The 23,656-nt window shown below is 38.6% G+C and overlaps 1 protein-coding gene across 8 annotated transcripts in view; it reads right to left on the bottom strand.

The window, feature by feature from the left end:
* LOC149319997 (glutamate receptor 4-like) overlaps positions 1–23,656 on the bottom strand; it is a 334,504-nt gene that overhangs the window by 66,191 nt on the left and 244,657 nt on the right. For all 8 annotated transcript variants that reach the window (XM_089512740.1, XM_089512736.1, XM_089512742.1 and 5 more), the window contains exons 5-8: positions 16,431–16,484; positions 10,640–10,798; positions 7,096–7,263; positions 2,076–2,180 (exon numbers count right to left, since the gene is read on the bottom strand). In XM_089512740.1, coding sequence (XP_089368866.1) covers positions 2,076–2,180; positions 7,096–7,263; positions 10,640–10,798; positions 16,431–16,484 — 486 coding nt within the window. The remainder of the gene's footprint in view (positions 1–2,075; positions 2,181–7,095; positions 7,264–10,639; positions 10,799–16,430; positions 16,485–23,656) is intronic.

Genomic DNA, 23,656 nt, shown 5'->3' on the forward strand with positions numbered 1-23,656 from the left:
CATCTGAATTTTGTGCATAGTAAGTCCCAAACTGCAAATAGTTTTTGGAAACCGTAGTTTTCAAAGCCTTTCTTGCAGCTGGAAGAAAATTGCTTAAGTTACTTGTTTCTTTTGACAACAAAATTAATGAAGGATTACATCTCTACAAATCAGAATCAGAAAGCAGTTCACTGAAATTGGCCATATTCACTTATAGTTTCTACTGAGAAACTATAGCCTGGATTCTGAACTGCAAACACAAGAACTCCCTCCATTTATCAAAAGGGCTTGGATTTAGCTAAGATCTCCCACTAATAGAAGTAGAGGCAAGAAAATTGTAATCTATCACCCTGTTCCAAAAGGTATCTAACCCTCTGGAGAAGGTTTTAATACGCCACAATGGGCTGCATGAAACAGATAATCTGTGAAAATTGTGTCCATTCTTTCAATGAGTTACTATATAAACAGAGTTTTGCTCATGAGAATTTAGGTTTGCTGCCTAAATCCAACTGCTAATTCCAAATAGAGTAGACATGCTGAATCAAAGGAACTTATGTAAGTGTTGACTTAGCAAGTTCCCATTGATTTCCACTAGTTGGAACTAACAATTTCATTGAGACCTATGACCATCTCTTCCCATATGATAACTGCATTAAAAAGCTATAAACCATTGTCAGCATCTATGGGTATTGAAAACAAAACAAAACAAAATTTAAACTTATTGCCTCTTTTCATTACTTGCCTCTGCTATGTACTGTAGGAATAAAACAAAATAGCTATAAACATACATAGTTGCAGGTTTCAATATCTACTCCTTCATTCCCGGGGAACCATTGGCTATTACGTAAGAAAATATTATAGAAAAGGTTATAGCAATAACTCCAAGTCAGGGTTGATGATTTGCACACAGAGGGTTCCAGTTTCAACACTGGTATCAAAAATTTTGTCACACAAATGTCATCCGAGCAAAGGGAGTCACAAATAGCTCATCCCTTCCACCTTAAATCAGACTGTAATTCTTGGTGCTCTGGTTTTTATTTCAAAATTCTGCATCATCACACACACACACACACACACACACACACACACACACACATATATATATATATGAAGAAATCATTGAATACCTGATGTGGACTATAATTTTAGACTATAACTACAGACTATAACTATTGCTTCATGGTTGGTATCTTAGGCACGTTCCAGACGCGCAAAAAGTATGTACTAGGTACATACTAGGGTTAGGAAAGGGTTTCCTTTCCAGATGCCCTAACCCTAGTATGTACCTAGTACGTACATTGGGACGTCACGACCGCGCCGCCTCCAAACGGTGATGTCCTGGCACCAGAAGGAGCTCAGAAACGGAGCTCCTTCCAGGTTTGTGGTGCTGGGCGCAGCCTTTACATGGCTGCGCCACTGTCGCAAAAGAGAAAGGGGCCAAGTGGCCCCTTTCTCTTTGTTTCCACTGCTGTCGGGTGTCCTTGGGGCATGAAGCCCCAAGGAGACCCCTTTCCAGGCCACGGGGAAGCGGCCTTTTGCCGCTTCCCTGCAGCCTGAAAAGCGGCAGATCGGGGTCTCAGAGGCTGCCGCTGTGGCAGGTGAGGCCCCGATCCGGCGGGGAAAGGGGTGGGAACAGGCCGCCCCAAAAGGGCAGTCTGTAAACCGCCTTAGAATATTAACCTTAATTTCCTTTTTATTATTATTATTAGGAACAATATTTGCAAAGTATCAGTTGTGGAAACACAAGACAAAGAGGTGAGGAAGTGGGTGCAATTTATGAAAGTGCATGGTTAAATAAATCTGATGGTTTTAAAAATGCCAAAAGATTCTTTATTGTTTTGGTAGAAGCAACTAACATAGCTAAGTGTTTGAATGAAGCAAACAGAAGAAACCAACTTCATGAAATGCATAGATCCTGTGTCTTGTCACATGAGAATGTGCATATATACATACATGGAATAATGATACAGGATGTACATTTGCTCATTTGCAATATTAGCTAGCAAACAACACTGAATTTGTTAGCTAGAAAATGTATTAACCAATCCCAGATATACAGAATGCGAAGACAATATATGAGGATAACCAGAATTTACCTTTCGAGGACCAGTGCTCTTCAGTTCAAATACATCCATTGAATAGTTGACTCTGCGACCATAGTGATCAAATTGAACATTCCCAGTCAGTCCTTGTATTCGAACCTTAAAGTTGGAAATAAAATTAAGACACAGTTGGTTCATGATGAATGGCATCACTGTAAGTCACCACTTAGTTAGTCAACTTTAGAAACAGTTGAGTTTATCACACGTGGGGAAAATTGGGGGTTTAAACAGTCATTTTTCCAGGAAAGTCACACAATTACAGTGAAGATTTTCACACCACATCACGATTAAAGAGGACTTATCCCGGGAATAACCAGCAATAAATCATTCAACGGGATTTCCCCATGAATGATTTGTTGCTGTTTATTCCCTGGTTAATGCTGGTATAAGTCCTCTTTAATCATGATGTGGTGTGAAAATCTTCACTGTGATTGCATTTCCAGAAAAATGACTGTTTAAACCTCTGATTTTCCCCATGTGATAAAGTCCAATGAACCAATCAGGAAATCTCTTTTTAGTGGACTAATCTGTTGACTTTTCACTTATTAAGTATAAACTTACCAAAACGTCAGTATATTTACAATGAAAGTTCATTTTTAGTATTTTTAATTCCCTATTATACTAACGCACCAGAAACATTTTTATCTCTTTAAAACGTTGGGCCTTATCTTGGAGAATCACCAAGATCTTTTTGTGTCCTACCTCTACCATCACAATGGTTTTGGACCATTCTTATGCATTAACTTTCCTCCACTATTGTGCTACTCTCCACCACTAAAACTTTAATCCTTGCATTGGTAGGTGTGTACAACAAAACCAAGAGATTTTAAAGTAAAAACATATTTTTATTTTTTTTAAAAAAATATTAATATACAGTCTGCCCTCCACATTTGCAGCTTTGACTTTTACGGATTTATTTGTGGATTTTATTTATAGGTTCTCTTGAGGAACCTCTAGGTCCTCCAATGTAACTCTGCTAGAAATTGACCAGATAGTTGCATTAGAGGATTTAGAGATTACCAATGGCATCACTAGGGGGGCGCAGATGCGGACTGCACCCTAAGGGCTGAGCGTGTGACACCACTGCTCCTCAAACACATACTTTTGGGCAGAAATGGGCTGTGGCATTCATCTCTTTCCCTTTAAAATGCTTTAAAAGATGGTGGGAATGGGGTCAGGCTCCAGAATTTTTTATAATTCAAATTTCAAAATTTATTTTTTTAAAAAAATATGTTTTTGATTTTTCAGAAAAAAAAAATTATCTTTAAAAACATCATATTTAACCGAATCTTCACTATGCATATGTAAATACATTTAAGTTGTGCATAAGATATTGTAATTTGAAGGTATAATTTTTATTTTGCTAGTTGTTTATGTCATAGCTATTAGCATTACACTCAGTGCTATATGGGAATTATGATTTATGAGCAACATGAGTGCAAAAAAGCATTGGTAAGGATTCTGCTTGGTGTGAAACAAGAGGAGGCCAATGGGGGAGAGGTGACACCATGAGTTTCCATACTGGGTGACACCAACCCTAGGGATGCCACTGGAGGTTAGTAGAGAAAATACTTCTCTAGGCATTTGTAGGTCATCCAGCATGATTCTATGGTTAATGTCTAGTAGATGTTGGCCACAGAGTTGTGCTGAAAGACCTAGAGATTCCTAGAGAGGCATTATCTCAGGGGAAAAAAATAGTGTTTTTTTTTTTTTTTTTGGAACAGTCTGTATGTGTATGCCTTCTCTTTCATCTTCAGTCAGGCCTAGTGGTCAATACCCTGGATGTAGTTCATTGCTCATTGTCCACTCTCTTGAAGGGCAACAAACAAACATGACCATAGATTTCAGAGACATAAACCAAGTATGCAAATGTGTATGCTACACCTTCTTTGATTCAGTCTCTAAGGTGCAGCTAGTGACGTTTGTATCTTGATCATGGCAATCAAAATAACCAAACCTTAGCTCCACTTAGGCAGACTTCACACCATTTTTCAAGCCAGTTAGTCAGTGATTGTGACCAACAGCTTGAAAAAAATGCACTGCGTCATGATGTTGTGACACAGTACAGGGAATGTTGGGGGGTTGCGGGGGTTTGGTTTGTCATCAGTCCAGCATTAAGTATCATGTTCAGTTCTATTCTTAAAAGATGGAGCTCTAAAATTTGAGACATCCCTCGTGGACGAGCTTCTATGAGATATTTGAATGAATCCAGTGGTATTCAAATATTTTATCCTTGGGACCCCCACTTCTTTACATGTACATGGAGACATCATGCTCCCCCACTTGATATAATATAAGAATAAAAATATTTTGTCTATTTAGCATTTGTATTTTCATTCATACATTCATGTCAGTTCATAGTTTAACATTTTATAAGGAGATAATATTATTCAAAGTAGAATAGTTTTAAGTAAATTCAATACTTAACACATACTGTATGAAAGTTTTATACTTAAAAAGATTTGGGAAGTGGAGGAGAAAACATCAGGGCTTCCATGTCTTGCACCCCCCTTTGAACAACTCTCATGTTCCCCCCTCCCCATGGTACAGCCCCAGCATTTGATAACCCTTCAAATAAGCTCTATGTTTAATAGCTTTCCATAAGAATAAATGTATACCTTTCAAAGAATGATCTGCTTTTTTAAACAAAGAAATAACCTTAAAGCTGATAACATTTGCTCCCAGGTAAAAAGCTGCCAGCAGTGAGTTCTTTTCACTGTCTGCTTGGTGCATGAAGTATACTAATTTGCAATTGCAATTATTTTAAACTCTGCTGCGGTATCTTTTTCTCTTCCTCTCTACTTCTTCCCTTACCCCAACTGTCCTTCCTTAAGGAGAGAGGCTAAATCATCTTGACAGAGATCTGGAACTTTCTAAGCTTCTGTATTCATCAGGATGCAGAGCCTTGACATCAGTGAAAAATTCCTCCATGTTATTTCATTTTAAATGAAATAAGAAGGGGAAAAGATGTAAGGATTTTCTTTCTTTCTTTTACTTTTGTGAGTTACAGAGGGCCAGCAAAGATAAATACACCATCAAGATGAGAGAAATGCATTTGGCAAGCAATGTGGGGGAAAGATCAAATAGCTCTTAGATAATCATTTAAAGTTTCATTTTCTTTTGTCTGGTGTAGAATTAACAAGGGGTGCATGCTGAAGACTCATCCCTTTTCACATTCTTTCAGTCAAAGCTCTGAAAGGGAGCTATAAGCTCTAAGTTCAGCCACATTATCTAATGCTTGGAATCAGCTCCAATGACTTTTTAAAATATTAATACCTCATACCTCATTCATCTATTACACTGAGACTGCATCTTCACTACAGAAATAATGCAGTTTGACACCATTTTAATTCCATGATTCAATGCTATGAAATTCTGTTATTTGTAGTTTGGGGGCACAAGCGCTCTGACAGAGAAGGCTAAATATCTCACAAAACTATCCCAGAATACCATAGCATCGAGCCATGTCAGTTAGAACGGTGTCAAACTGCTTTATTTCTGCAGTGCAAACATGGCTGTGTGTGTTACTTGTTGACCTCTGGTAAGCCCATGAAATTTTCATAGGCAAGAAATACTCAAAGGTGGTTTTCCCACCGAAGTACTAACTAGGGTTTATCCTGCTTAGCTTCCATGGTCAGACAGGATCTGGTGCCTTAGAGTATTTAGGCACCAACTAAGGGTATTTAGGCTCCATAATCCTGTCATACTATGTTTAGGATTAGCATTCAAATTTATTTTGTGGTGTTGACTACAGAGCAATAATCTTAGTACCAGGGATCCTGAGATAGAAAAAGTAAAGAATCCTGCCTGATATGCCATGTACACAATTGCTGTCAGTCAGAGCTGACAGCACAGTACTAACTTTATATTAACTCACACTTAATCTGAGTCAATAGAGAAAGCTTCCTATCTTCCAGTTAATAGCAAAGTTGCTCATTGATCATCACAAGAAAGCAAAACTGTTGGTTGTGGTGGTGGTTCTTTTTTGTAATTATTGCTTTCACTTTTTACGTATGTTACTTTGGTATTATAATTGCTGCTGTGAGCGAAATAAGGACAACATTCCTTGATGCAGGTAAATGTAAAAGATAGATATAGATAAATATATGTCCTACTACAACATGGTAAGCTTTAGTTTTAAAATAAAGCAGGGGCAGTATAGCTATGTTACCTTCTGTGTGGATCGGTAATAATGGATTGTTCAGATTGTACCCCACAATCCTTAAAGACACACAAGACACATACACTGAACTGTAGTCTTGTCTTCCCTCACCCACTGTGATCACAGCAGTGAGTTTGTTTCCAAAGCAATAGTTCCAGAGTTGGGCCATAGAGTGGGATGGCCCTAATCCCAATTAATTGTAGTGGCATGCTTTGGCTATAGTCTGAACTGATGTACAGACACCTGAGTCTATGTACTTTCTCTCACTGAGGTATCTGGGGAGCTCTAGTATTGGACAAGTCAGTTGTCATTTAACTCTTTATTTTCCTCATCTGCAAAATGTGGAAGTTTAAAACCTTATTATTGTGAGGATGAAGTGTAATGGAAAAATCAAACTAAGTGGAACTTGAGAGAGAATATGTGTGTAACACATGCATGCACGCGCGCGCACACACACACACACACACAGAGTTGTCCCCTGGTAGCTACTGGGGTTTGGTTCCACAATCCCCCATTGATACCAAAATCCGTGGATGCTCAAGTCCTGTTAAATAGAATGGCATAATAAAATGGTGTCTCTTATACAAAATGGCAAAATGCTTATATAATATTTTCAAACTGTGGATGGTTGAATCCGGGGAATAAAGCATTTGTGGATATGGAGGACTTACTGTATATACTGTAATATAACACACACACACACACACACACATATTCGATCTACTACTCTGATTGTTAAATGCTCTGATTGTTAAATGGCTGCTATGTCTTCCATCTTGGTGCTAAGGCTTAAAACTATGCCTGAAGCCAGAAATTCAAATGAGCTAGAACTAAGTCTTGCATGAACCACACCTGTTTCAGTGTTCTCTCCATGTCAATCCCTTGGCTCCACGGTGCAGCTGGATTTGCGAGGCAATCCCCAGCATTCCCTCTTCGAGAAATATCAATTTTCTGCCTTCGAAGATTACGGAAGGTCTCAGCCATCACAAGTACTCCATCATAGGTCAGAGCAGAGGTATACTAATCAAATGGGAAAACAACATATATCAACCTTACAAGTTCTGTTTCATCAAAAAATTTGCCTGATCCCCTTTTAAATTCTGGAAAGATGGTGTGAGTGTGGTAAAGCTCAGTTCAAAAAGGAATGTGAGGTCCCAGGTCATTTTTAAAAAAATGAATTTTAATTAAAAATAATTTAATTTTAAAAATTTATTATTATTATTGTTATTATAATTATTATTATTATTTAAAATCACCTTTTACCAAATGCTCACTTCAATCAGAAGAAACTATGGCCCAGTACACACCACCAACAAGCGGCATACTGGCGCTGATACTAGGGTTAGGGACCGCACGGCAACCGTACAGTCCCTAACCCTAGTACGCAGTGCTGGTGTAACAATGGTGGCGTCCCGTCCATACGGGTGTCACCATTGTGACATAAGTGCTATGTGGCGTCTGCACAGCATCGCATGTCACTTATGTCCCGAGTGCGCCAGTGGCGCACTCATGACGTCATTATGGTGCCCAACCACCCACCCACCCCAGAAATACCGGGTTCTTTTTCTTCTGCAGTGACGGTGCACCGTTTGGGGGCTGTGCTGTGCCTGTGGAGGAAAATAGGCTGCCGGCAGGCCGCCCTTTTGGGGAGGTCTGTCCCAGGTCAATGTATATGTAAATGCACTGAGGCTGTGTGTATGATATTGTAATTTAAAGGTATAATTTTAATTTTGCTAGTTCTTTATGTCACAGATATTACCATGACATTCAATGATATGTAGGAATAAAGATTAACGAGATCATTACTATAAAAAAATGACTAAAGATTCTGTACGGTGTGGGATAAGAGGCAGTCAATGAGGGGTGGGGGTTGACACCATGAGTTACCACACCGGGTGACACCAACCCTAGTGCCTATCATCCCTGTTATTCTCAAATCACTGTCAGCTTAAGGGTAGGGAACCAAGGGGGAAAGTGTGCTGGGTATGCATCTGGGGTTACATTGTAGAGGGCGGCATTAGAGAATGAGGGAGACAGGGACCTACTGTCTGAATTCTGAGCTCTCAAAAGAAATCCCATTTGAGGGGTCTGTTTGTTTTATTTATTTATTTAGAGTGTTTATACCTCACTCTTCAGCCGCAAGGGCTCTCAGAACATCTTACAGACTGTTAATTTCCGAGCCTTCAGGTTTACAGTCTAAAAAGACATGACACAAAAGGAGAAGAGAATGGCGGTGGGGAATGGGATCAAGTTCAGCAGATACTGGCAGTTCTTCTTCTGCTCCAGGACAGTAACAGCTGGAATGGAGGGAGGGTCCTCCACCTGTTTCTGGGGCTAAGCATAGTGGAGTCATGCCTGTGTCTCCTTCTGTCCCTCTGAGGCAGGGATGGTAGCAATTAAGATGGAGGGAGGGCTTTTCACCTGCCTTCTTTTTAGTCCCTCCAATTTCTTCTCTTTTGGTGGCATATGTAGTGGTTGAGAAAACCCACACTCCAAAGACGCAATTCACACAACCAAACTGGTGTTCTGGAAATGTGTTCCAAAGTGGAATTTTGCAGTGTGCATATATTGAAACAGCTAAATGACTGCTTCCTCCATCCACTATGCAACTGAACTCATATTGATGCCTTACTTAATCTACATTTTGTGTTTTTGCATTAGTTTAATAAACGTTTTGCACGTCATGCAGTTCCATGACTGTTTCATCTTTGCTTATCATACAATTAAATCTTACTCAATTAATTATGGCAAGCTTTAATTAGCTAATCGATTAAATTTTCAAAGAAATATGCATATGAATGAAAACAATCGTCTTGAAGAGAAAGAGCACACATTTTATTTTTCATTCTGTGCACAGATGTTACAGCTGGCAAAATTTCAGCAAATGGCATGCACCCGCTCCTAAGTGACATGGAAAGGGAATGTTTCCTCAGTGATGGTGTCTGTTACCCATAGTATTTTACATTAAAAAAACAATTATACTGGTGGTAACTACTAATTGATGAAAAGGTGTTTCCTTGATTACGAGCAAATAATTTGGATAGTTCTAGCTCCAACACACATTGAACTCTACAAAAAGTGTCCTATGTGATGTTGCCATTATGTTAGTTTTGTTATGCCCATTTGCCTAAATCCAAGTGTTTATCCTAGTTAGTGTTGACTCACTGAATCAACTGAATTTACTTAAGTACAGTGGTCCCTTGGCTTACACGGGGGATACGTTACAGACCTCCCCGTGTAAGCCAAAAAACGCATAAGCTTGAGTCCCATTTGATTGAATGGGGCTCGTGCTTGCGGCGTGGGAGAGTGTGCGTGCCATGGACGCACACGTCATTCACTCTCCCATTGTGTGGCTTCCACGTAAGCAGGAAGCTGCGTATGGGGTGCCCACCTCAATTATTCAGTGGATCTACTCTAGTTGACACCAGCAATTTGATTTAGGCCATTCATTCTAGTTTTATTTATAGTATTTCTTAACATCTCTTTCCCCCCAGAAGATAGCAGGGCAGTGTATGAGTGAGATTAAAACTATTCAGACAAATGAATGAACACAATTCAATATATATATATATATATATATATATATAAACAATAAGAGAAAGTAAAATATTGGCGGGATACAAACGGCCCTCAAGGGGCCGTTTTCCCGCCGCCGCCATTCGCTGCGTAGGGAAGCCCCAGCTGCCAGACCGCGAGGCTTCCCTGCGCAGCAAAAAAGGAGCGGCGAAATGCCGCTCCTTTTTGGAACGCGGAAGTGGCGCTGCGAGGGGTGGAGTGCGTCCTCGCGACGTCACTTCCGCCGCGACACGTCTGGACGCACAGCGTCCAGTACGTCAACATGGCGGCGCCCATGTGGATGGGCACCGCAAAAAAGTACGCGCTCCGCGCGTACTGGGAGGAAGGGCTGTCAGGAAGGTAAGAACCTTCCTAACCCTAATACGGCCCTTCCTAACCCTAGTACGCGCGGAGCGCGTACTTTATGGCGGTTTGTATCCCGCCATTGACTCTCTTCCTACTGAGTTATAGTAAGGCAGTATTGTTCCATCAGGTCTTTGGCTTTTAAAATTGTTTGGCTTTTTTTTTAAGAACACCCCCCCCCCCCCCCCATTTTACTGGGTTTTTATTCAAGTTCAAATAATTATACCTTGCTTTAAGAGCTTGGTGGGTAGCAAAACAATAAATATACTTAATAAAATAATTACAAGAATAATCAGAACATGAGAATTATATAGAAACAAACAAAACTCAGAATTCAGAGGAGCACAGCATTCACAGAGGCTGAGATTATTATCTTTTGAAGAAAGATAGTACATAATACATAGCAGCTGTTGCAGCAAGAGTTTATGTGAACCCATGTGAATAATTAATAATCTTAGGCTACAATATAGATATATACCTTAGGAGGAGTTTCTGATCCTGGATATTCTCTCTGATCCAGTTTCTTCCACCGCTGCATGAGTTTAGCAACCATGGGTGTATCAAAATCCACTAGCTGAAATCCTGTGACATTAGCTCCTCCATGCATAAACCGTTCCAAAGAAATATCCTTGAATCCCTGCAAAAATCAATTAATCCAAGACTGACTCTACACACTGTTAAAAGTTCACAAATTTTAGAGGGTCACATATAAGGCTAAATGTAATATTTGGTGAATAGCTTTCCACTTACACACTTTCCACTTACTCCTTTGCCTTGCAGCCTCCTGCATATACAAATATCTCTGAAGAGGTTTCACAAACTGCATTGGGTCTGCAGGAGGGAGGAAGAATTTGACCTAGCAGTACTTTTAGGCCATTGTGGGATACAATGCACAATAGTCTGAAAGTAGCAATTTATATTTTCAATATTTTCTCTCTTTATTATATTATTACTGTTATTATTGCCATACAATATTGATATTTATATATTACTATAATTGCTACACTTATGAATACAAATATAAATGCAAATAGGTATAATTGGAACTATAAATATGAACCTAAAATGAGTTATTGCATATTGTACCTGTAAATATATAATATTTATTTGATCTTACTGGATGAAGAATAAAGATGTACGTCTGAACTTATAAACACCAAAAGGAACTAACAACACCCATCTTTTAATAAAACTATCCACATATGTCTGATTTTCTCTTGGACTCAAACAGTAAGTCAGATCCATAAATATGTTGTTATTGTGTGTCTTCCAACTTATGGTGACCCTATCAAGGTTTTTCTTGGCAAGATTTGTTCTAGCAGAGTATGCTATTGCCTTCCCATGAGGCTGAAAGAGTATGGCTTGCTCCAGATCACCCATGGATGAGTGGGGATTGCAACCTTAGTTTCCCAGAGTCCTAGCCCAACATGCAAAGCAGATTTTATGTATGCAGTGTCTGTGTGTAATTGGTGTGCTTTTTTTTAAATATAAATTTTATTAATAAAGTAAAAAAAAAGCATATGGAACATTCTATTACAACAAATATCACAGACATCAAATACATCCACCCCACTAGCAAAACCAAAAACAAATCTACCACCAACACATAAACACTTACTAACCTCTTCATATCTTCTCTTTTGTGTCACACACTTATTCCTCCATCAGAATATACCAGTATTATTTTTCCTATATTTAATATCATTCTTGTTTATACCATCCTCAATTAATTATTTCAACTGTCTTCAATTCAGACCTATTGTGAAAGTTGGACTATACTGTTTATGCAAATGTTTTATAAGTGGGTCCCAGTCTAGACTAAATTTGTAATAAGTACTTTTTCTCAAGAGAAACAGATAACAACAATAAAAGTAAAATATCAGTAATTTCTATATCATCAATCTGCACACATTATTTTTTAAATTAATTGTTTTTTCTCCCAGAGGTCTCAGTAGGAAGCTTGTAACCAGCTGCTTGCTTAATATAAAATATTATTTGATGCTACTTTGAAAATTACCAAAACATATTCATATTACCTGCATCTAACAGATCATCTCACCAGCATTTATTTTGTTCTAAATTTGTATAAATATTGTTTATTGTTTTGATATTATATAGAATGAAATAATACCAATGTGAGGTTTTTTAAAAATCAATTTTAAATTATTTGCTATGAAATATTGTATCACATCTTTAACTACAAATTTCAAGATTTCACTCGCAGTACTCATGGCTTTCTCTTTTTCTTTTTAACTTTGGGGTAGCAGCATGTTTGGTTTTAAAGAACTGGAACAGTTTTGGATAATACAGATTTAAATATGTAATATAATTTAGAAATGTAGTTAAATTTTGCTCTACCCAATTAGACCCCAAATATCCATGTTATTGCCTTATTTGTTATAGGAATGAGATGTTAAAGAAAAGTTTGTTGTACAGACCACTTTACCATTGTTCTTATTAAATCCATTGCATTGTTGGCAACCTGCCATGTTTGTAATCATTTCACTTCACGGGATGTGCGATGGGTCGATGATGCAACTCACTACTCTTGTGCATGTGCGATCAATTTGCAAGTGGGTAACATGAAAAACTATGAGCAACAATGGTGCCAGCTCTTTCCCAGTTCTTACACCACTGTCATACTTTGTACTTTCTGGCTTGATCCATAGCAAACTGGGGAGGTTACATTGCTTCAGTGTATACTTCTGGAGAATGACTTTATTCAGTTTTTTTTGTGGGTTTTTTGGGCTATGTGGCCATGTTCTAGAAGGGTTTATTCATGACGTTTTGCCAGAATCTGTGGCTGTCATCTTCAGAGAATACTGGCATGCAAGAGAATAGTGTGTGTGTGTGTGTGTGCGCACGCGTGCACACACACACACACACGCACACACTGTGTGACCCTGGGTAGGGAGGGGTGATCTCCATGTTAATCTGTATATTGTTCTGTTAACATGGAGATCACCCGTCCCTACCCAGGGTCACAAAGTGTGTGTGTGTGTGTGTGTGTGTGTGTGTGTGTGTGTGTATACACATACATACACACCCAACTCTCTTCCATGCCAGCATTCTCTGAAGATGCCAGCCACAGATGCTGGTGAACGGTCAGGAATAAACCCTTCTAGAGCATGGCCACATAGCCCAAAAAAAACCACAAAAAATTATGGATGCCGGCCATGAAAGCCTTCCACTTTATTCAGGTTTCTTCCTGTTTTGGTCACATGCATTGTTTGAATGGGTAGGGTTCAAAATAAGGTAAAACCACTTCTTTTCACTCAAACGGACAACCCCTTAGACAGCTTTAAAAGGGTGGTTTATAAATTCAGAAAGTATGGGCCCACCCATTACTACAAGTAAGGTAGGTTCGATGTCACTGTTAGTAAGCCTGTCTCTTTGTTTCAGTTGCTGGGGAGAATGAGAGAGAAGGTGCAGTTACACTCATCCAGTTGGACACCGTAAACCTTTCATCTGATTCTGGATGGGTCTTCTTATAATTGTCCTAGATATGGTTAAAAGAATACAATTCTCTGGAGTAGATTCATTTTAATTATAGATATTATTTCCATCTTAATAAGTAGCTTATTATATCACTGAGTTAGATCCACTCTCATAGTTTTTGCTATTGCTTTGTCACCACTGACAGTGTATTAAAAATAGCTTCCTCATTACTATAGGAAAGGCTTTTTTTTTTGCAGTACAATGGTGCAGTAAGGGAAAATATATTGCAAAATATGACTGTTTGAGATTCCATTAATTGTCCAATGTAATTAGATTTAATGTCTGGATATCTGACTACAAAAAATAACTAATTAACAACAATTAATTAGCAAATTAATATGTGATCATCCTAGTTTTATTAAGGACAGATAATTAACACAAAATATATGTGGGAAATTAAACTGATTCTCCCCCTTTTCATTTTTTAGTAGAAACAGAAAAGGCCATTGACAGAGTAGAAAGTCCCTATCTTCATAAGGTATTATAGAAATTTAAGAGTGGACAAAGTTTCAGAAAATGATTCTATTTATGTAAATGAATATTTCTTTCTCTTTTTGAAACATTTTGTACACTCCTCTCAAATCTGTTGATGAAGTATTCTTTATACATTTTTAAAATAAAAGAAAACATTCCATTTGCTTACTTCAAAATACAGTTCTTGGCTTTCTGTCCCACTAAATGTATACTTTTTTTTTTACATTTAAATTTTTCACATTCATTTTCAAACTTTAGAAGGTATCTCTGTACTCATTGGTTCTAACCCGTTCATAGTTTCAGTGAGATAGTTAAATGTGCCAGCATGGATTTCCCAAGTTCTTTTTCTATAATCAGTTTTACTAGACTCATTTTAAAAAAATAATACAGGATATTTAATGGCCTAAAAGTCGAGGGAAATCCAACCTCACATAAACACAGTATCCTCCTTCCCTCTACAGCCCCCTCATTTGCCTGAGAGGGTCCTCCAATAATCCTAAACCAGTTTTTTGGGGGGTGGGGGAACCTCTGCCAGCATTGTTCATTCCACTGGTAGAGGAATAATAAATAACTCAACCCCATAGGTTAATTAGACAACTGTTCAAACAATGAATTAGTCACAAGAAGCAGACAATTAATCAAGGGCAATAGGCAGTCAATTAGTTGAGGGCAACAGGCAGTGAATTAGTCGAGATGGGCAATAAGTTATCAAGACGATAAATTGGTTAACAACAATAAGCAATAAGTTAATCAAAAGCAACAAGCAAATTTGGTGATAAATTAATGAAGACAAATATTGGATAAATTCAGTCAGACCACTAATTAGATAATATATTAGACACAATGCTCAGTTAATTAGTAAGAGTAAATAGACAGCAATTAGTCAAAACAAGATAAGCAGTGAACGTGTTAGTCATTATTGCTTAATAGCTTCTCCTGCAGGTACTTAGTGATAATAAGTTAGTTCAAATAGGTTAGTCAGTCAAGAGCCAGTCAGGTTTCTCTTCCTGTTGGAAGAGGTCATCAAATTAATTAAAGCTTTATTGTTTTGTATAAGAAAAGAGCTGCATCTACACTGCAGAATTAATTCAGTTTGACACTGCTTTAACTGACATGTCTCAATGCTATGAGATTCTGGGATTTGTAGTTTTGTGGATATTTAGCATTCTGTCAGAGAGCTCTGGTGCTACAATAAACTACAAACCCCAGGATTCCATAGGATGGAGCCATGACAGTTAAAGCATTGTCAAACTGTATTAATTCTTCAGTATAGCAGCAGCCAAGGAGAGTAAATTCGTTTAGATCATCAGTGCATTAGTCAGGTGAATAATTCATTGTTTATTACTGTCTGTCTTTATATCAAGAGAATCAATCTTTATATAGTCAACAGTGAATACAAAGGAAATGCCAAACTTCCCTTTGCACATGGATAGCACTGTGCTAATGATCTTTATGATCTGCAGTTTCTGCTCCCTAAGGCATCCAAGGTGTGCCCCCTGGTACACATGCACAATGGGCACAGACACAGCCTTGCTTGCAGCTCACACAAGTACAGGGGAGAACATAGGGTCCTGTCCTCTAACACTGTGATGTTGGACCAGTGTTTTCAAGCTTGGAAAATTGCCTTCCTAGAAAAGTTTGACTGGTGCCCTCTTTGCTATTCTTTGGTAGGCAGGTAAAGACTGTTTCTTTGTTTTGGCAGACCTGTGTGGGCTGATGGCTCAAGGGGGAAGAACCTTCAGAATGTGCTGCACTGTTTATGTGCTGCTTTCATTTTAAAGGTCTCGCCCTTTGCTGTTTTTAATGTTACAGTTAGGATAATTATATTTTAAACTTTTGTATGATGTAAAATTTTAGCTGCATCTGTTTTAATCTTTACAAGCTGTCTTGAATCCTGGACTAGGAAAAAAGTGGGATATAAATGTAAATATAGAACTGCTAAAGTGGGGGGCTAATTCATGACCAGAAGAGTGGACCAATGCTCCTAGTCCAGGAGATGAACAGTTGATGAAATGGGCCTTGCTATACCAATTGCAGTTGTCGTACTGACTGCTAATTTTGACAGTTCTGAAAGAAGAAAAGTCAAATGATTGAGGACAAATGGAGAATGGGGCCTTGATGCATTGACTCACATGCAGCCAAGTACATTAAACCAGGACCAAACCCTTTGCAAGATATTGCCATCTTTTCTCCTGAGACAAGATGTCACCACTTTAATTCACATGGTCTTGATTTGATACAGCTACAGAGAATTTTACTAGCTAAGCATGAATTGAATTGTAAAACACACTTCTTACCAGATTTGCTAAGATGTAATGGTAGCCTTTAACATGCTTTCCAACACTCACGATCTGTAGGAAGAGGGAAAGAAAGAGAACAATGACTCTTGCATTATTCATAGCAGTGGGTATAATTTATGACATATAATTATAGTTATATAATGCTGAGATTATTTTGCCTCTACATCAACATAAAAACATACCTAATAATTAAATCCCCAGATTTTGGAATATTAAAGGAGCTCAAATCATTCCAATTTGAATTAAATTACTGTTCTGTTACAGTACATTGGTTTTCACCTCCTGTTCTGCAAGCAGAAATAAGCTAATTTGGAAGGTCAGTCTGTTTGGAAAGGCAGAGGCTTCCTGAGACTATGTTTTAAAAAAATCTATATATAAATGCACAAACTGAAAATATGTCAGACAAATGCAGAGATGAATAGCCAGGCTGTGTCTAAAGCACTTGCTGCATTTGTAGTTTGTGATGTTTTCTGGCAAGAAGACAAACATTGTACATACACTGCAGCAGCCAAGTATGAACTACTCCCCCCCCCCCCCCAATATTCTTTTAAACTGTCTTCCAAGGCAGCTTTGAAATTGTGTTCCAAGACAGTTCTCAGGGAAAAATGAGAAGCAGTTCAACTCTGTAGAGAAGGGAGGAAGGGGAGAGAAATAACTGCAGAAATGGAGACAGAAGGATCCATACTTGGCTGCTGCAATGTATGTGCAATATTTAGCATCCCTGGAGCTAGTCAATTGATGCTGCTAAACTAGACAGGGACCTATGTTCCCCAATGGTTGTCATTGCCATGCTGGGGACAAAGGTTGTAGTGGCAGAGATCATTCTGGTGGTGGCGCTGGGGTTGAGACTGCTCTCACCTCCACTTCCTCCTCCTTTGCCACTGCCATTTCCTTCACCACTGCTGCTGGGCTACGTCACTGCTATCTGTATTTGAGCATCCTACCACTTCTCACATACAGATGACTTTCATGTCTTTATATCCATTGTTCTTTAAATTAACTTTCAATATTGTGCCTTACTGTTAGTACCTTTCTTATCCTGAGCTAGTGACCCTCATTTAATTTCCTCTAGTTTTCCTATGTAAAGATTCATTTCCCTCTCTAGATACTTCTTCTAATTTGGAGTCCAGTGTGGTTCACCCTCTCCCCTCCATCCAACCAAATTTATCTTGCAATCATTCTATTATATTGTCCCTGGTACCTGCATTCTATGCCAAGATGTTGTTATAGTACCACTACTGATGTACATTGCCAAGAAGATGTACTTGATCTCCATCAGAGTCTTTTGAAGTCCTATGGAGTTGCAATAAGTGCAGCAAAGAATTCTTTCTATGCTGCACGTATTACGTCTGCAGAGTCTCGTCCGGCAGAGCTGTTCAGGGTGGTGAGGGATTTGACCCAGGTACCGCCCGCACTGAACACTATATTAGAACCAACAAAAGCCTGCTGTGATGACTTTAATAACTTCTTCGCAGAAAAAATCTCTCGGATAAGGGCTGATTTTGACGCTGGTATTAAAACAGAAACAATAGGAGAGGTATCCAGAGCTTCCGTGGACTCTATTAAGCTGGATCACTTTGAGTTTGTAAATACTGATGAAGTGGAAAAGCTCCTTGGATGTGTAAAGAAGACAAGGTGCACTCTTGATCCCTGCCCTTCTTGGTTGACCGCTCAGGGAGGAGATGCCGTAACTACATTGTTACGATTAATAATCAATGCATCCTTCTGGGAGGGCAAATTTCTATCTAAATTGAAATAAGCAGTGGTTAAACCACTGCTGAAAAAACCCTCCCTGGACCCCCTGGTGAGAAATAATTATAGACTGGTCTCCCTGCTGCCTTTCTTGGGCAAGGTGATCGAGAGAGCAGTCGCCTTCCAGCTCCAAGCTGTCTTGGATGAAACTGATTATCTGGACCCATTTCAAACTGGCTTCAGGGCGGGATACGGAGTTGAGACTGCCATGGTCGCCTTAGTCGATGATCTCCGTCTGGGCATCGACAGGGGAAGTGTGGCCTTGTTGGTGCTCTTGGACATCTCAGCGGCTTTTGATACCATTGACCACGGTATCCTTCTGGAGCGCCTGAGGGAGCTGGGTATCAGGGGCACTGTGCTTCAGTGGTTCCGATCCTACCTCTCAGGCGGATTCCAGATGGTGAAGCTGGGGGACACTTGCTCCTCTAAGAGGGAACTGACATCTGGTGTCCCTCAATGAGCTATTCTATCCCCCATGCTGTTCAACATTTACATGAAACCACTGGGAGAGATCATCCGGAGAAATGGGGCGCGGTGTTATCAGTACGCTGATGACACCCAAATATGTTTCTCTATGTCTCCAACTGATACAGGGACTAAGGATGGCATCTCTCCTCTGAATGTCTGCCTGCAGTCGGTAATGGGCTGGATGAGGGAAGACAAACTCAGACTGAATCCAGAGAAAATGGAAGCACTTGTGATAGGTTCCTCAGGTCTAAGGAAGAAAATTTGCCAACCTGTCCTGGACAGGGTCACACTTCCCCTGAAGGACGAAGTTCACAGTTTAGGAGTACTTCTGGACTCGTCCCTGCAATTGACATCTCAGGTAGATGCGACGGCCAGAAGTGCTTGTTATCCACTTCGGTTGATATGCCAACTGTGATCCTACCTAGACCGAAGGGACCTTGAAATGGTGGTACACGCTCTGGTAACCTCTTGTATATATTTCTGTAAAGCGCTTTACATGAGGCTACTCTTGTACCAAGCTTGGAAGCTTCAGTTAGTGCAAAATATGGCAGCCAGATTGGTCACTGGTTCATCAAGGTTCGACCATATTACACCTATCTTAAAAGATCTTCACTGGCTCCCTATTTGCTTCTGGGCACAGTACAAGGTGTTGGTTATTACCTATAAAGCCTTACATGGCTTGGGCCTGGGTTACTTACGGGACCACATCTCCCTATATAATCCGCCCCACACTCTTAGAACATCGGGTAAGAACCTATTGGAGATAGCAACCTCTAGTATGTTGCTACTTCACAAAGAGCATTTTCAACAACGGCTCCAAGACTCTGGAATAGTCTTCCTGAGGAGATCCGCTTGACGGCTTCGTTAGAAACATTTAGAAAAGCAGTTAAAACCGAGTTTTTTAGCCGAGCATACCCCACCTGATATGAATACCCCCCGGATATGAATGACATGCCCTGTCTGTGTATGATCCCTGTCTGCTTGTTGAAGCTATTGTTATTGTCTGATGTTGGATATTTTATTGTTTTTAGCTGCTTTTAATTGAATTTCATGTAAACACTTGTGCTTTTATTTAGTCTGTAACCCCACTTCGATCCACTGGGAGAGGCGGGGAAACATAAATAAATTTTATTATTATTATTATTTTATTATTATTGGATCTTTCATTAATAAAAATGGCTTTTCTGAGGCTTTCCCATAAACACTTACACGATGGAAGGAAAGCAGGAAGCCTCTATGACGTTTCAGAAGCATGACAGATGATCCCACTTCCAGCACTTCTCAAACATTTTGGTAACACTTTGGGAATGTTTGGGCAGTGGTAAGTGCCCCGTGTGATAAACTTCATAGTGCCTGTTGACTAGTGGAGTCACAGTTAACCAGAAGGGTTAAAGGAAACAGAAGATTAATAAAGACTCCTACAGTCTTATGATCTGGACAGACCGGCATTTTCTGCCGGCCTGGGCCTGAACTAGGGCTGCGGTATGGCAGAGCGCTCACTAGCTCCCAAACCCTACTGCACGACATGGGCAGCATCTTGGCACTCCCCCCGTTTACATAGGGTGCACCATGATGACATTCACCATGTGCCATGCCCAAATGGTGCGGCACATGAGGGGTGTCATAATGCCGCGCTGTGGTAGTTATGGCAGCCCTTCTGGGATTCTGGGGCTTCTTTCTGAGCCATGCACAGGCCACTGCGTGTGGTTGCTGCAACCTGCTTCCGGGGCCGAAAGGGGCGGCATCTTGCTGCCCCTTTCTGCCAATCTGTTGAGCCCCTTAGTTTCTAAGTAACATATATAAAGTTATAAGGAAACAATTACAGAAATAAGATTAAGAAATGTCAAACTGTGTATCCAATAAATCATTTAAACATTGTATCCATTGTGAACACCATATACTAAAAAGAATACTGTATTCAGCCTGACTTGTAGATAAACTTATTACTTTGTTTCTCTGATTTCAGAAGTACTTTAAAAATGCTTCCAACATTAAGACAAATATTTTAGGTTTGGCAGACATTAGATGTGGTGGGATAGTGGCCATAACCATCACAAATTGGTGGCAGTGGTGGGATCAAAAAAGACCCATTGGGTTGCCATTCGAGTAAAGAAGTTGGGTGGGCAAGTCTCACCGTAACATCATGCCCTCTGAAATTAAGTAGATGGCTAGAGGAGGACAGGGTTAGAGATTCTTTTTAGACATGTTCATCTGGCAACTCAGTGTAGTCTTTCAGATGATAGGCAAAACCCATCATGTTCATTTTTAATGTTAGATATATTCACTTTATTTTATTGTATTATATTTGGTTTCACCTACTTATTTTTTGGTTAGTGATTTTCTAATGTTTTTTATTTATTTATTTTTATTTAGGACAACATGCTTCTGTGAATACATTGAATCTCATCTGATTTTAGGAGTTATATAATTTTATTAAATTTTGCCATACAGAAAAAGCAAGTTTGTTCCTGAATACATAGTTACAATAACGTATATTGTCTATACAATTCAGGTTTCATAATAACATAGCTTTAATTCCAGCGAATGTTCTACTTCCTAGCTTTAATTCCCCTCTTATGAAGTTTCCTTAGTTATATATGTATTCTTGCTTAGATTTATATACACTCAATTAATTGACGATTCCCGATTGTTATCAACATTTCCCATGGTGTATTTATAAGTTTTTCTCCAACATTATTTAATACCAAAATATTGCAACCCTAGCTAATATTAACGTTCAAAGAAAAGTGAACTGGACATTCAGAATTAACCTTATTTCCACAACGATGTTATTTTTGAAGAGTTTCTAGTAGTTAACCATTATGAGAAAGCTTCAACCAGATTATCCTCCAATTTCCACCTTTTTTTCAACAATCACACCACCTTTTCCCATTCCAACTGTGTCCTCTCATTTTTACTTCCCCTCTTTAAACTACAGGAAATCAAGTCCAGTTGCCTAATATCATTTAACTTGATAAGCCATTCTTCAACTTAATGTTTTTCCATAACGTTTTGTAATTATTATCAAATAGGTTCAAATTATTATCTGAAATAATTATTCCTCAATATCTCACACTTTTGGTTATCTCGCATCCGGATTTATTTTTTAAGATTAGTTTCTCCTCATTGGTTAGATTTTTAACTATTATTTTAGACTTTTCTTTGTTAACTTTAAATCCTGCTAACCCTCCAAATTGGTTTAGTTCCATCAGCAGGTTTTCAATATTACTAAGCAGGTCTTCCATTACTACCATCAAGTCGTCAGCAAACGCTTGTACCCTTAGCTCTTTGCCTCTCAATCTGATTCCTTTAATTTTCTTTGAGTTCCTTATATTATTTAATAAAAATTCCAAAACCATAATAAATAAAAGGGGAGACAGTGGACAACCCTGTCTCGTCCCTCTACTGATGCAGAAAATTTCAGATTGTTCTCCATTAACTAAGAGCCTTGCTGTTTGTTTATTATATATCTCCATCACATTGGCAACAAAATTATTTCCCATATTCATCACTTTAAATAAATGAAACATAAATTCCCATTTCACCGAATCGAACGCTTTTTCCGCGTCGATGAACAGAAAAGCTGTTTTCTTTTCGTTGTGGGTATTATAGTAATCTATAATATTGATTATATTTCTTGTATTGTTTTGAATTCTCCTTCCTGGAATGAATCCGTTCTGATTTTTATCAATTATTTCCTTTAACAATGCTTTAAGCCTTTCTGCCAAAACAGAGGCGAATATCTTATAGTCGTTGTTCATTAAGGCTATTGGTCTATAATTATTAATAATCATCTCATCTTTGCCTTCTTTCGGAATCAACGTTATTAATGTGTTACCCCACGATGTTGGTTTGCCTTCTGTTTTTAATAAATTACATACTTGTAGCAATGGAATTTGTAGTTCTGGCTCAAATATCTTATAATATTTAGCGGTAAAACCATCCTCTCCTGGAGCTTTTGCGTTTTTAAGATTCCTTATGGCTACTTTAATTTCATCCAATGTTATATCCGCATTCAGATTCTCTTTTTGGTGTTCTTTTAATATTATGCGATTTTTTTCCAGGATTTCTGCTAACTGCTTTTCATTTAGCTGGTTCCCTTTTTCCGTAAATAGATCTTTAAAAAAGGAAACGAAAGCATTTTGGATTTTCTTATGGTCACTTATTTCTGTGTTGTTATATTTAATCTTTGTTATTATTCTTTTTTCTTTTTCTTTTCTAAGTTTGTATGCCAACCATTTACTTATTTTATTAGCGTTTTCAAAATGGTCTTGTTTCTGCTTTTTCAGTTTATACGCTATTTCTTCTGTTATCTTTTTTTCCAATTGCCCCTGTAAGATTTTAATTTCCCTTTGTAGCCTTTCCTTATCCTTTTTCTTTCTTTTACATAGTAGTTCCTGCTCTTTCGTTTTAAGTTCTGTTTTGATTTTTTCCTCTTTTTGTTTCTCAAGCCTATTTAGTACCTTCATTCTTTGTATAAATAGTCCCCTTACGAACACTTTTCCCGCGTCCCACACCACATTCATTTTAATGTCTTTATCACAATTTTCTTTAGAAAAGAAATTTAGGTCATTCCTTATTTTAGATACAAATTCTTCGTCTTCCAATATTTTTTCATTCAGTCTCCAGCCTCTCTTACCATAATTACCGATATTGTATTCCAGTTCTAACATATTATGGTCCGAAAAAGACTTTGGCCAAATTTCCATCCTTTTAACATGTGTTAATAACAATTTAGACATTAGGATTAAATCTATTCTCAAATGCGATTTATGTACATCAGAGAAAAAGGTGTATCCCTCTTTAATTCCATTAGAATGAGACCATGCATCATAGAGTCCTAAAGAGTTCTTCATTTCGAAGAAGTCCCTAGGCAGTTTGCCCTGGAATTTATTTGATTTCTTCTTTGTAGGTTTCCTATCTGATGCGGGATTTAGAACTCCGTTAAAATCCCCCACCACAATTAAATTTTCCATCCCTATGTCAGTTAATTGTGCATTTAA

The sequence above is a fragment of the Sceloporus occidentalis genome, unplaced genomic scaffold (assembly GCF_023333645.1).
Source record: "Sceloporus occidentalis isolate IW3139 unplaced genomic scaffold, rSceOcc1.0.p SCAF_2, whole genome shotgun sequence".
NCBI classification, from domain to species: domain Eukaryota; kingdom Metazoa; phylum Chordata; class Lepidosauria; order Squamata; family Phrynosomatidae; genus Sceloporus; species Sceloporus occidentalis.